This window comes from Elgaria multicarinata, chromosome 1 (assembly GCF_023053635.1).
Source record: "Elgaria multicarinata webbii isolate HBS135686 ecotype San Diego chromosome 1, rElgMul1.1.pri, whole genome shotgun sequence".
Lineage (NCBI taxonomy): Eukaryota > Metazoa > Chordata > Lepidosauria > Squamata > Anguidae > Elgaria > Elgaria multicarinata.
The window spans coordinates 50,764,078-50,778,056 of NC_086171.1; the positions used below are offsets into that span (position 1 = coordinate 50,764,078).

The 13,979-nt window shown below is 40.8% G+C and overlaps 1 protein-coding gene across 10 annotated transcripts in view; it reads right to left on the reverse strand.

Annotated features, from left to right (window-relative positions):
• ABI1 (abl interactor 1) overlaps positions 1 to 13,979 on the reverse strand; it is a 140,569-nt gene that overhangs the window by 24,882 nt on the left and 101,708 nt on the right. For 6 of the 10 annotated variants that reach the window (XM_063127918.1, XM_063127911.1, XM_063127955.1 and 3 more), the window contains exons 3-6: positions 12,858 to 13,034; positions 8,360 to 8,374; positions 7,571 to 7,671; positions 269 to 409 (exon numbers count right to left, since the gene is read on the reverse strand). In XM_063127918.1, coding sequence (XP_062983988.1) covers positions 269 to 409; positions 7,571 to 7,671; positions 8,360 to 8,374; positions 12,858 to 13,034 — 434 coding nt within the window. The remainder of the gene's footprint in view (positions 1 to 268; positions 410 to 7,570; positions 7,672 to 8,359; positions 8,375 to 12,857; positions 13,035 to 13,979) is intronic. The other 4 variants (XM_063127912.1, XM_063127962.1, XM_063127935.1 and 1 more) reach the window with 1 other exon arrangement.

Genomic DNA, 13,979 nt, shown 5'->3' on the forward strand with positions numbered 1-13,979 from the left:
GTCCAGTCCTTTGTCAGGCCACATTCTGGATCTTGTTGAGCATTGCTCCCAGGTAGCAGCAAGTTCTTGTCCCTGGTTTCATGCTGCAGGGATAATCCCCTGGCTCTCCTCCCAGCTCTATGTTTAGAGCTAGATGGAGCGGTGGGGAATCTGCCTTTGGCTACTGGGCAGCATAGAAATGTAATAAATGAATTTATTTTTCATTTATGTCAAGCCGGGCCTGAATTCAATTTCTTAGCAGACAAGTCATAAAAGTCTCGCATTGTACCTGTGTGTTCTGGGCCTCTGGTTCAAGGATGCCGTTCTTCCAGGACTGTGCTGGCTTCCAAGTCTCGCAGGACTGGTCATGTAATCATTAGGGACCGTTGGCGGCTTAACAGGCTCCAGGGTCTTATAGGGGGTGTTCCGTCTGTTGAAACGAAGCAAGACACAAAGTGGAAGAGGAGGAAAATGTTCAAATTTAGTAGAAAAACAAATCACTGTAATATTAGCCTACAACAGGTGAGAGGAACCCATGGCTGTCTGGATGCTCTTCAATGCCAATTCCCAACGAGCACAGCTAATGGCCAAGGTTGATAGGAATTGTAGTTCCACCTCATCTACAGAGCCACAGGTTCCCTGCCCTACAGCTACAGTTGTGAATGCCATCTTGCAGTGTTCTTTCGACACAGCATATTATTCCTACAGGGTATATCAATAATTATTAAAATCAACATGGGCTATGCAATTGACTTCAATTGCATGTCAACTGCAGCAGTAATTTAGATTCAAAGTTTAGGATGACACTTTATACAGACACAAAGACCCCGTTCAGAAGACACCTTAAACCACAGCTTTAACCAAGGTGAGTAAGGCTTTTTGTCTTATTCACCATGGTTAAAGCTGTGGTTTAAGATGTCCTCTGAACAGGGCCAAAGTATATACGTATATAGGTGGTATCTGCTACTCCAGTGCCTTGATTGGATCTTGGAGCAATTGTAATATGACATTAGTCTTTGCACGAGGATAATTTTGAAAGAGTAGCAGAGCTTGTTTACAATGCTTTCATCACCATTCAACCCATCTCATAACTGTCTGGGAATTCACCAAAAACAGAGGGCAAAGGAAATTGCAAGTACAACGAGAAGGATATCTGACTGGTCTCATCTCTGGGGTCAAGTATGAACTCTGTACATATGAAGCCAAAGGCTCAGTTCCACAATCAGCTCCAGGTTAAGGCAAAAGAACTGGAGAAACTGTCCCTCTGTCCCCATGGAAAGCTGCAGGCAGGATTCAGAGTACAGGGCTGGATGAAAAACTGTTCTAACTCAGTCTGTCAACTTTCATCCTTTTCTTAACAGGAGGTTTTTTTGTGCATACTATGCCTTAAACCTATGTGACATTTAATGAATGGTTCTCTGCAACACAGCAATATAAGAGTGCCACAAGATCTCCTATAAGATCTTAAATTGGATAACTTTAGGCAAACAGACAGCCACACAAGGCCAAAACATTAACAAGATTTGTTTCCTTCCATTAGCTTTGGTTATTGCAGTCATAATTGTTTTATCTTCCTCTTTTAATGGCTTAGTAAAGTCTTAATTTTGTTCTGTAAAAGATGTCATCTCAAGTAAGAATCTACTTTGTTACAGCCATGTCATAAAACCAAGAAATTCCATAATTGGGCTCTGAAATTATGGGTTCCCGCAAACCCATTTCTACCACACAGAAAGCTTCAAAAATCAAAGTTAAAATACGGTTTTGCTGTAGTAAATATGATACTGAAAAAGTAAATGAGTTCATGCATTTCAGTTTTAAGAGAGACTATGATATAAAACATGATGGATATTCCAAGGTAAATGACAACAACACTTATCATCTGTGAAACTGCAGCATAAGCTACCCTGTGCTTTAAGGCAAACGGGAATATTAACTACACTATTTCAAAATCCAGGGGCAGGAAACGTATTAGTGGACTCAGCGTTTGCAGTACAGTGTGCTCATACTATTGCATGCAGTATTACTGAAATCCAATACCCAACTGAGTAAGAAACTTCCTTGGATAACTTGGATTTATATCTCACTTGATCTCATGTTAGGAGTACTTCTGGTCTACACAGCTATAAATTAGGACTTAAAGCACCACAAAGCTGCCACAAAGTACAGTTCAGTCACTCTTCCAAATCATAGTTTGAAAATTTGAAAATGTGCCACAAGCTCCCTCTTCATTGCCTCCCTGCATTTCCAGGTTGCTCTAACCACAGTTTGTGGTGACATCCAAGCTGGGACCCTACGGTTATTGCTAGCCTCCAAATCATGGGTATACAAATCCAATTTAAACTATGCTTTCCAATCGTGCTTCCTTGGTTAATGCCAAGTGCAGTTTGCCAATATACATGTCACAACAAACTACTGTTAGGGGAAATAAGGGAACCAGAGAAGAGAATCAGCACATAAGCGAGGAGAAAAGCGCATGCCAGTCTATAGCCCTTTCCCAAACGTCCACACCTTGGTTGGAAGGGTCAGAACACGATGTCTAGATCAAGCCAAAGGATCACAGGAATCAGGCACTGGAAGCTCTCAAGAAGAGCCGGAACCTCAAAAGTTCTCTAGGGAAACTAGAAGCAAAAACAGTTCCTGGACTGTACTACATACTGGAGGTGTCATGCGTAAATAATTATTCCTCCACACAAAAAGGTCCTACACTTATAAATGAGCATATCAGAGAGAAGGCTAGTCTATACCTCCTTCACCCAACAACTCATTTTTATATGTTCAAGCAGTTATGGTAGGATTGGTTTTTAATACAGAAAGGATAAAATAATGCAGGGTTCCCCAACTATAATGGGTCAGTGGACATATTTGGAACTTTGAGAGAATGTTGTAGGCACTCTCACAGAATGACTGCCATGAAGGCCCTTGCCCATTCATAAAATGGCAATCATGGTGGGCATGACCAGTCACAGACCACTGGGGAACATGGGTGGGAAGGTGCTGTTGCATTATGTCCTGCTTGTTCATCCCTGGCTGATGGCTGGTTGGCCACTTGTGTGAACAGAGTGCAGGACTAGATGGACCCTTGGTCTGATCCAGCATGACACTTCTTATGTTCTTAAAAGGAAAGTAACATGCTCAAGAACATAAGTATAACGAAGAAGTGGAGCCTGAGCTCCAAATCTGAAAACCATTCTGTTGAACCTGAATAAAGATGGCACTAGAGGACAGCACTTTGCTTTGCCGCTTGCCAAGATCCCAATTTTAAAGAAGGTATAAAAATCTTAAACGAAATTAAAATCAGGAGGGGCAGGGAGCCTGGTGGGTAGCAAGAGAGATGACTGTGAGGACATTGGTGCTCTGAGTAATAATGTGATTTGTCCTTCATCAGACTGAATTCTTTCTTTTCTTGGGGGTAAGAAAGCATGCAGATCCCAACACCCCAGCCTCTGTCATCTCCTGCATAAGACTGGCCTTTTAAGGTTAAGAAAGGGCCAGAGAAATAGTAATAATGAGCCAGCTCAGTTATGGTCAACTGCATCAGCATCACGTTTGGAAATCAAACATGCCACAGACCGTTTCCTCCTGATCCCACCAAGAGAATTCACAGGTAGGATAAGGCAACTTGTTAACCTGTAAGTGGCATTCCTCTGTGCAGTCATACACATAAATCTAAGGTGACTGTCCTAGTCCATCTATCAGCACCTGCCCAGATCTTGTTATCTACCAACTTTGTACAAAGCACTTCTGTTTTGAAGATATACCTGCTTCTGAGCTTATATTGGACAGGCTACAACATTTGTTACACTTTCACAGGATACCCATTCCAGGACTTACCAGATGCCTCTAGTGTACAAATAGCTGCATCCTCCTTCAAGGGGGGGAAATGGAGCTCACTATTCCCATCTTCTGTTTCACCTGTTTCTCCCTTGGTGGCTTTTGCCAATCAGCCATGTTTGGCAAATTCATGCAGGCCTACCCAGCTGAGATTATGGGACCAGAAAAGGTTGCAGGTCAGACTGGGCTTCAACCCCTAGGAATAGTGCCCTTTCTATTCTCTGTGCAGGCCACAATATTGGTCCAGTGGGGACACTGATTAAATCTAAGAGTATAGAGATCCTTGGAATCATATCTGAAAGGCATCCATATTTGAAAATGTAGTGCTTGGGTCCACATTTGAAAACATAGTGATGCTTGGTACAAGGTGGCCAGATAGATGCATGTGGGTAGATGCTCACAGGTGCAATTACCTCTGGAATATGTGTGCGACTACAGAAAGATCATGAAGAATTTATGATTATACAAATATCTGAAGAAGATGGTCCTATTATGGAGGAGTGGGCAACTTGTTCCCTTCAGACATTTTGTCCTACAACTTCCATAAGCCTTAGGTTTATGGGAGTTGTAGGCCAAAAGACCTGGAAGGCCACAAGTTGCCTACCCCTGCATTACAGGAAACTGCTACTGCTATTCCCTGCATATATTCAAAAGGTGTCTGGAAACCATTGCCTATTTAATCACTTTTGAAAAAGCGATCTTCCAGTGGGCCAGAAACCCTATTTCAGGGACTCATGCCAATTGGCAAATTACCAAGAGGAGAATCCCAAGTGACATTTTAAAATACACAGTTAATAGATTTATATCAATAAAATAAATGCCGGGAGCCATATTTGGTAGCAATGATATTGGCATTTCATAGAGTCATTGAACTGATCCTTTTATGTGGCGTAGCCAATGGCAATTTGATGTAGTGTTTGACCTAGTTTTGTACCGCTGGTCCCTGAAACTAGTGTGCTTTGTTTTCTCTAGCTCAATCAGAAAGCTGGTTCGAGGTAGATTTTAACCCTCACATATATATTTTTATTTTTATTTTTTTATGTTTTGGCCTATTCACATCCCCTGCCTTCCAATGCAAGTGCACCAAACTTCTCACCCCCGTGTAATTCATTGCCTCCAAAAGGTATCACAAGTTCTGCTTTCCTTGCATGAGAGTTCAGTAAGATAATGACTCCCTTCAAACCTCTCAGCACTAAATAGCACTTATTGCAATTCCCTCAAATTTATGACTCTTATATGCCTTTCTCAAGTTATCAGCAACTGCTGTCTGCTCAGAACAGGATTTATATACTCAGCTACACCATAGAATGCCTTTACGCTAATGGCTAGTTTATACACTGGATTGTCTTCTAAGGTTTTTAGAGTTTTCTTAAGCCTCCACCTACAACTTAGATGAGATGCTTTCTGCTCTGTGGGGTTTTCATTTGGCAGCTTCTACTTTTCAACGAAGCATGTAGGTGTTTTGTTTGTTTGTTTAAATTGTATCGTTTATTTAAACTTCTACTAAAAGTCTAAATATGGAGGAAAGATTACCTACAATGCAGAGAAGGCGATTTTTAAGCATACTAAAGCAAATTCACAACTGAGAACTTCCCATATTCCATTATTATTATTATTATTATTATTATTATTATTATTATTATTTTAAATCCTTTAATCCTAGATCAACAATTTAGCTATGCATTGGGAATAACCATAACTCTCCCCTGCAGCTGCAGTTTTAAATATTAAATATATTTGGATACTCAATATTTTACATATTGCTCCACAATCCAGGTAGCCATTAAAGTAATACTAATTCCATGCCAGGTTACTGAAGCATACATTTTTTAAACTGGCTTTGCACATTTCCCAAAATGGTGAATGGCATTATACATTATTGTATATACCTAGCAAGAAAGATACCTCTTTGTAGTATTTATACACCACTGAATATAATCGAATCTCTCAGCTGTTCACAACATTAAATAGAAGATATGTTCTCTGCTACACACACAGAATTCCGGGGTCATTTTTTCAATTTCAAACTTTGTATTTTATCTAAGGCAATGTTTCTCAAGACCATTATGCTTATGCTTCCTTCTGGAACACTCCCCTCCCTCCACCCGAATTCCATGCCAGCCATTTGTTTGCTGTGTCTGTTAACATTCTTATACACTGCAGGTGCATGTCAGAATCTGTGGATCAGGGCAAATGGGTATTAAATATTTTACAGCAGGAGTGCTATTCCCCCCCCCCCGTTTCATTTCCCTCATAGATTCTCTAAGCAATGACGTGAAGGCCAGAATCACAGCAGCTCTACTCTCCAACTACTGCCAGCTATATTCCCATTTGAGATCTCCAAAAGGGTGTGGGGTTCCAAAACCTTGATACTAGCAGCAGGCTGATCACTCTCAAGGTCTTGGGACTCATGCTCCCACCCCAGAACATGTTTTATCCCTCCCAAACCTATAGTCTGAGAATCTATGAGCAAGTGGGATAGGACTGCAGTAGGTCATCTATTATTATTATTATTATTATTATTATTATTATTATTATTATTATTATTATTATTAACCACTCCATATCTAAAATAGATTCTGGAGCAGTGCTCATAGGAATGAAACAGAAAAAAAGAAGACGATTAAAAACAGCAGTGGAGGAATGCTTCCTGGAAAAGAGTTGTTTTCAGGAGGTGCTGGAAGCAGCATAGTGCTGCCGCCTGCCTGACCTCCAGGGCCAGGGAGCTCCAAAGAGAAGGTTCTTCTCCTGGTAGACTCCAGTTGGGCCAAAGGTCCATGTAGAACCACCACGAGCATCATGCCCCTCTGATGACCTCAGTGATCAGGCAGATCGGTAAGGGAGAAGGCGCTCTGTTAGGTATCCTGGTCCCAAGTTGTTTAGGGCTTTGTACTCTAGTACCAAAACCTTAAACCTGGCCTGGTAGCCAATAGCCATTCAGTACAATTCCCTCAGAAAAGGAGTTATCGGCTGAAAAGAGGCAGCTCCAACAACAGCCAAGCTGCTGCGTTTTGTACTTGCTCCAGCTTCTTTTTTATCCAAACAATGTATCGCCTGGTTTGTTGCAGACCTTGTTTTTGGCCCATGCAGTAGATCGGGGTGCAGAACTTCAGGCCTGGGGCCAAATCTGGCCGTCTGGTGTTCCCAACATGACCGCTCCTTGCTTCTACTATCCTCACCCCCTTTCCACCAAACAACCACCCTTTGGTAGTGGCCAGCTTTTGTACCATTTTTTCCACATTCTAAAATGTTGAAATGCCTTTTCTAAAACTTTGTGGCATTAAGAGCTTTGAGCTATAATATGCAGGCATTTAGAGGAGTTTGCCCCTTTTACTTTCAGCCCCACCCACTACTGGAATGCGGTCCCCGAGAGCGTCTCCAAAATGGAATTCGGCCTCCAAATGGAAGAGATAGACACAGCCTTCATAGAATCATAGAATTTGACTACACCAGAAACTAACCAGCAGTCTCCTACCCAGGTTGCAACCCTACACATCATTCACTCAGGGGATGGTCCCATTGAAACCAGTTGACCTTATTTTTAAGTGCACTTAGTATGCAGACTGCCAATTATTCAACATAAACCGCAGAGCCATGAAAAGATGCTCAATCCTAAAATTAATATTTTAGAAGTGAGCTGTACAAGTTATTTAACAGTGGAGGACAACGAAGCTTCAAAAATGCTAGATAATGTTGACACAAGCAATTAAAATTGTGTTCTTTGTCCACATAAAAGCAGAATGAGAAGTCTTATTCTTACCCCAGAGTTCCCCGGCCTGACATTGGAGGACTTGGTGGTTTTTGTGTAGGCGGATTTGTTCTTGACAAAGTGCCAGTTCTCGCAGGCTGATTGTTTCCATGCTGAAAACCAGAATAATGCTTTAATTTTGGGGACCAAAATAGCTCAAACTATATGTTGCTTCAGTTCACTAATATGAAGTGAGGATTCCCAGACAGCTTTTAAACCACAACTTCTTTTACTGCATACTGGATTAAATACAATAAGAAAAATCCCACATCTAAGCTTTTTATTCTCTCCTCCCCTCCTTTGCGATTTTATTCCCATCGTGAATGAAACCTCAGCTGCACTAAGCATAAATAATGGGTCATGTACCAACCTTATTTCAGTGACCATGTCAGATCCACTGAATCTATTTTGTATTCAGGATTTACTAATACATTTATTTAGTCCAGCTATCTGATTAGCATAGGCATGCAAGTGTTTCTGGGAAACCTTGACTAAAACATAAGTCAATAAGAGAAAAGCACCTACTGAATCAAAGCAAAGCACTATGTATGTTAGAGAAAATTAAATGTTATCTATGAATAAAATGCATTTGTCAATATATCAGTGATATATTAACTGTCAGTTGGAACTGAAGTTCAGCACATCTAAATAACCTATGGAAAAAGGAGCAGAGAAGTACAGGAGAAAGAGAGAGAGAGAGAGAGAGAGAGAGAGAGAGAGTGCTAGCTTTCAGGTGTAATGGCTCAGCAGCCTCTATTGTCATGGGGTGTTGTGGATCAAATGAGAAATAACTCTTCTTACCTTGGCTTTTAGCCACTTACGTTGGCAAAAAGAAAAGGAGGAAGAAAAGTAGAAATTAATGGCAAATCTATTACTGTCCACATGGCAGATTTAAATGATAATGGTACAATATTTGTGGCATTTTTTTTTCATTGTAATTGACAACTGCAGACCAGGTACAGAAATAAAATTTTCCCCTCAAGAAAGCAGAATGGATTTCCACAAAAGGGGTTATATTCAGCTCTGTCTTAGGCCTTAGCTAGACCTAAGGTTTATCCCGGGATCGTCCCGGGGTCATCCTTATTCATGTAAATGACACACAGGTTATCCTGGGAGCAGGCAGGGACAACCCCAGGACGATCCCGGGATAAACCTTGGGTCTAGCTAAGGCCATAATCTAGCAATTTAAAAATATGCTGCCAAGGCTGCTGCAATTGTGACACTATCAAAATGTACATGTAACTAATAAATACATTTAAGACAGCCTGTAAACATTTTAAACAGCTGCAGGTATATGGGATGTGTGATGGCGGGGAACCCAGACAAAAAAAAAAGTTCTTTGGCCTGTATCTGCTGGTCATTTAACAAAATGGAACCCTTCCTAAGAAGGGAAATTACATGGAAATCTTTCCCAAACACACACAAACATGATCTTCCTGTCCTGGACACAGCCAGTCCACATAGATAAATTCTAATTCCTCCATGTGATTTGTTTGGAAAAAGGATGGTTAGGGCCAGGTTATATACATGGTGAGCTGATAGCAGTTCCAATGATTCCAGCCCTGCTTTTCCCCAAAAAAAATCATAGGGAAATTACCAGCAGCAATCAGCCAGCCTGGGTTACACTAGCCTCTTTCTATGCAGTTGTGTACCCAAATATGCAACAAGGTGGAGGAGCTAAAAAAAAATTTTAGGGGTGGGAGAATATACCCTGATTTCACAACAGTATTTCCAAAGCAGCTTACAAAACAAAATGGCAATAAAAATAAATGTGATAGTAGTAACCAATCTGTGGATTATACTTGCCACTGCTGTGAGCATATTAAAGCTTTCTTATCTTACATCAAACCACTGTATGATCTAAAGAAATATTTTTTCCTCTCACTGTCGGCAATTTTAAAGCCCCATCCTGGGTAGAAGGATTTCGACTGGAAATGCCAAGAATCAAAGTTGTGACCTTCTATATGAAAAGCTTGTGCTATACTCCTGAGCTATGGCCCCCACCCTTATAATATTTGTATCTCCCTTTAATGATATGCTCCATAAGCACAGCTATGTATTCTTGACCTTTCCTTTTGATGCTAGAGCCTTGTGGGGAAAGAACCCAGCTAGGAAAAATAGGAAGGCAAAAAAATAGACCAGAAGGGTGGTCCAATAGCTAGAATCTACTCAGACATGAACTCACTGGATAGCTTTGGTCAAATAACCTCTCAGTCACATGTTCCCATCTGTAAAATTGGAATATTTACGATCTATGTCGCAAAAATGGTAGGAAGTTGCAAATGGATTGTAGAACATTTTGAATGGTTATGATGCTACCACCAAAATATCATTTATATCTAACAATTATTTAAATTGATGCATTTACTAACTAAGGTAAAGAATGGGGTTCTCTGCCTGAGTATATGCATTTCTATGCCCCTTAATTAGTTGTAATAGATTAATTATAATTTGGGAAAGTAATCTTCGATTGAGAAGATCTGCACTGAGAAAATCAGTACTAATAAAGAAGGGTACATCTATTTGCACATGTTTGCATAAATGTCTTTCATATGAGACAACCTTTCAGAAATTCTCTAAGCGCTAGCTGGTGATTTCTAATATCAGATTAAAGAAGTCTCATAAATTAATTTTAATGAATTTCTGTTTTCCCAATTGACATGCAATGTAGTCCTACAAAGATGGATTTTCTGCCTAGAAAAATCTGAACAGGCCTGGAATATAACTGTCAATACTTTGCTTAAGTACCCAAAGTACTTCAGATGTTTGCTTAGTCATCTTTAATGGCACAATCCTATGCATGCTTACAAAGAAAAAATAATGGCTGGCTGGGGAATGCTGAGAGTTGTAGGGCTTTTTCTGTCTAAACACACATAGGATTGCATCCTAAAGCACTGTAGAAAGTTAGGTCAGTGTTTTCCCAATGATAATGCAGTTCATGGGCTGGGGACAAGAGAGTGTGGATTGCAGAAGACCACCCAAAGAGTTCATGGCTGGAGGTGGGATTTGAAAAAAGAACTTCCAAAACTCAGTATGGCCTTACAAAAGCATCCATTCTGAAAACAAAAACAAAACAAAGCTGATCTTGAAGACATGCAGTAGGAAGCACAAACTCTGTACACACAGTACACAGGACACAGTGGTGTACAAAATTATGCATGGTATGGAGAATGTGGATAGGGAGGCATTTTTTTCCCTCTCTCAAAATACTAGAACCCGGGGTCATCCCATGAAGTTGATTGGTGGGAGATCCAGGACAAATAAGAGGAAGTACTTCTTCACACAGCACATAGATAAATTATGGAACTCACTACCACAAGATGTAGTGATGGCCACTCATTTGGATGGCTTTAAAAGGGGGATGAATACATTCCTGGAGGCGAAGGCTATCAATGGCTACTAGCCCTGATGGTTGTGTGCTAACTCCAATATTCGAGGCAGTAAGCCTGTGTGCACCAGTTGCTGGGGAACTTGGGTGGGAGGGTGCTGTTGCACCATGTCCTGCTTATTCATCCTTGGTGGATGGCTGGTTGGCCACTGTGTGAACATTGTGCTGGACTAGTTGGACCCTTGGTCTGATCCAGCAGGGCTCTTCTTATGTTCTTATGTGGCAGTGCTGGCGGAGTTAGAGGGTATTGTCACACTTCGGCATGTTACAAAGTCAGTCACCAAGTCTTCAACCCATTTATATCCCCCTGCTAGAAAACAGTGGAACTGAGCTCTACTACAAAACTCACAATATGATATGGTCATCTTTTTAAGGAACCTAAATCTTTTCTGTAAAACTCTGTGTATATCAGTGTTCTGGCATTTCCTCTTTCCCTTACAAAAAAGTATGCTAAGAACCGGAAGTCAGGAGAGAGAGAGAGAAACATTGTTCTACCATTGCTTATTATTTTGTAGTCCCTTAAAAACACAAGTTGCATGGCATCTGCTTTAACTTGCCTTTGAAAGGGCATTTCAATGCATTCAAGGAAAAGATCTTGCATAAATTAGTTAAAGGTGGAAAGGAACAGTATTCTCAAGGTATGCCTAGTTCCTTGTTCCGTTCTGCCTCCATATTTACATGATTGCATCTGTTCCCTGCTTGCCACAGCATTTAGCAAAGTAGATGCTAAAACAGACAGTACCATCACAATCACAGAGCATCTGATTGCTGTAAAAATGCCAACTAGTTAGTTCAAGACAGAGGGCCATCTTTATTTTCTATAAAAAGATTTAATAAGATTCTTCCATGGAAGCAGGAGTTAGAAAACTCTGGCTGCAAATATCACTGAACTGCTAAGTTTCTCTGTAGCTTAGGGATATACAAGCGTCATTCAGATGTAACGATAAATCATGGGTTATCATTACAGAACAAGCCGTAGTGAACCTCAGGCTTGTGGACTCTCCATTTCCTTCTCTGCCACTGGTGCATACAGGAGAAATTCAAAAGCTACCACTTCCATTTTAGACAAGCCCCAACTAAGTATTATGTCCAAACCTGGACAAACTATGATCAGTTGAAAGAAGACAGCTTCAACCCAGTTTATGAAGCTAGCTTGCTTCAACTAACCCTAACTCTGGTTTCAACTAACCACAATTTAGGGTTTGAATGCAATGCTAGACTGGGGAGTTTACTGTTATTTCTGAACCAGGCCATAGTCTTTGAAGTTTTTTCTGTCATGGCACTATCTTAATTCAAAGTCTAGAATGATGCAAGATTCCTGAAGGTCAGGCCAATATTCTGTCTTCTGTATACTAAATGTCACTGCATCTATGTCATTTTTCCAATGAAAAAAGATCTAATGGCCAGGCAGGTGATAGACACTAGGAGCTTTTCATTTAAGTCCCTGTACACTACTAAACTGTAACTAGGGAATTCTCTCCTTAGGAAGGCCCATTCTATCAGATTAGTGAAAACTTCTGTTCCATCAGACCTTTGGAACCGATGGACACATGACAAGTATGTGTTTAGGATTCCATTATTTGGTCCAGTGAATAGCTGCTGTATGCAGCATGAGCTGTGAATGATAATCTCCATATGTTTGCACCACCAAACAGATTATTAGTTTTGAGGGAACCTGAAAGTTCAGTGCAGTTCATAAAGAGGGTGGGGAGCAAACAGCTGGGTTGAAAAAGCGTAACACACCACTTTAAGCAGGATGAGATTGGTCAAATTTTGTATACTTCTAAGCTATTAACGTACATAATTCTTTAAGAGTTTACAGCTACTTTAAGCAGGCTAGAATATAAATATGTAATACCATTTGCTACCCCAAATAATTGAGGATGGTTGGGAAGAGAGCAGAGTGCTTACCTTTACACCATGGCCCACGTCATCCAACACTGTGTAGTCTATAGGTTTTCGAATATACCTTACAGGACGCTCCATGTTTGCTGGAGCAATGATTTTGTGTGTTCTGGATGTATTCTTATTGGTTGTCAAAATGCCGATCTCTCTACGGGCCACTTTCTCTTTATGTATGTCCACCGTCTACAAAGAAAGCAAAAGCCACACATTTATGCCCAATCATGAAGTAACACTTGGATTTAAAATATTTGATTTACAAGGCAGTCGCACTTGCGGGATTGGAAGGTGGAAATAACGAGACAAGACAATGAAGCTGGATTTAAATAGGGCCACATTTATTAGATTTCTGCGAAGGTAGATGGAGGCCATGAGACGAGGAGGTGGCTGGGAGGGACAACAGCCCATAAAAGACCCCTCCCATCCCAGGTGGCACCACCCAGAGACCGCCAACAGTGAGCTTTCACATGTCTCTCTTGCCCCCACCCGCAACTGCCTCCCCACGCCTATGCAAGCTAGGGCGTGGTTGTAAGGCCTTTTCCACAAGATATGTAATGCACACTGTGGGTTTTATGTTCCTGTTTCCCTCTTTCATTCCTCTACAATCTGTTTGATTTAGATTCTGAATGCTAAGCTATTCAGGAGGAGGGGGGGTTATGTTCACTTGCTAATATCTGAGCTGATTCTGTTGGTCAGGGTGGGTTCTAAATGTAAATGAGTAATGGAAACAAATGGGATGTATACAAACTGGTTAGCATATGTAAAATGTACCTGCGTTCTAAAAAAACCCATTTGCTGGAATGAGCATGTAATTTACAAAACATCTAGAACATTCTTGCTCAGATGGATGTCATTTCTCCCATGCATCCTTGCAATTGAATCTCATAATGTAATTACAGTTATAGGATTGTATCTTTCTGCTAATCCAAGGTACACACTTGGGAAGTGGGAAAGGTACACAACAACCTACATGTCATCACAGGAAAAGAAAGCCTTTGATATAAGGACACTTTGATAACAAGACACAAGGCAGAAATTCGTGGAACTACCAGGAAGTCAACAAAGACAGTGAAATGTCTAAGAAATAAAGAAATCGAGGATGAAAGGAATTTGAAAGACCCACTCCAGAAG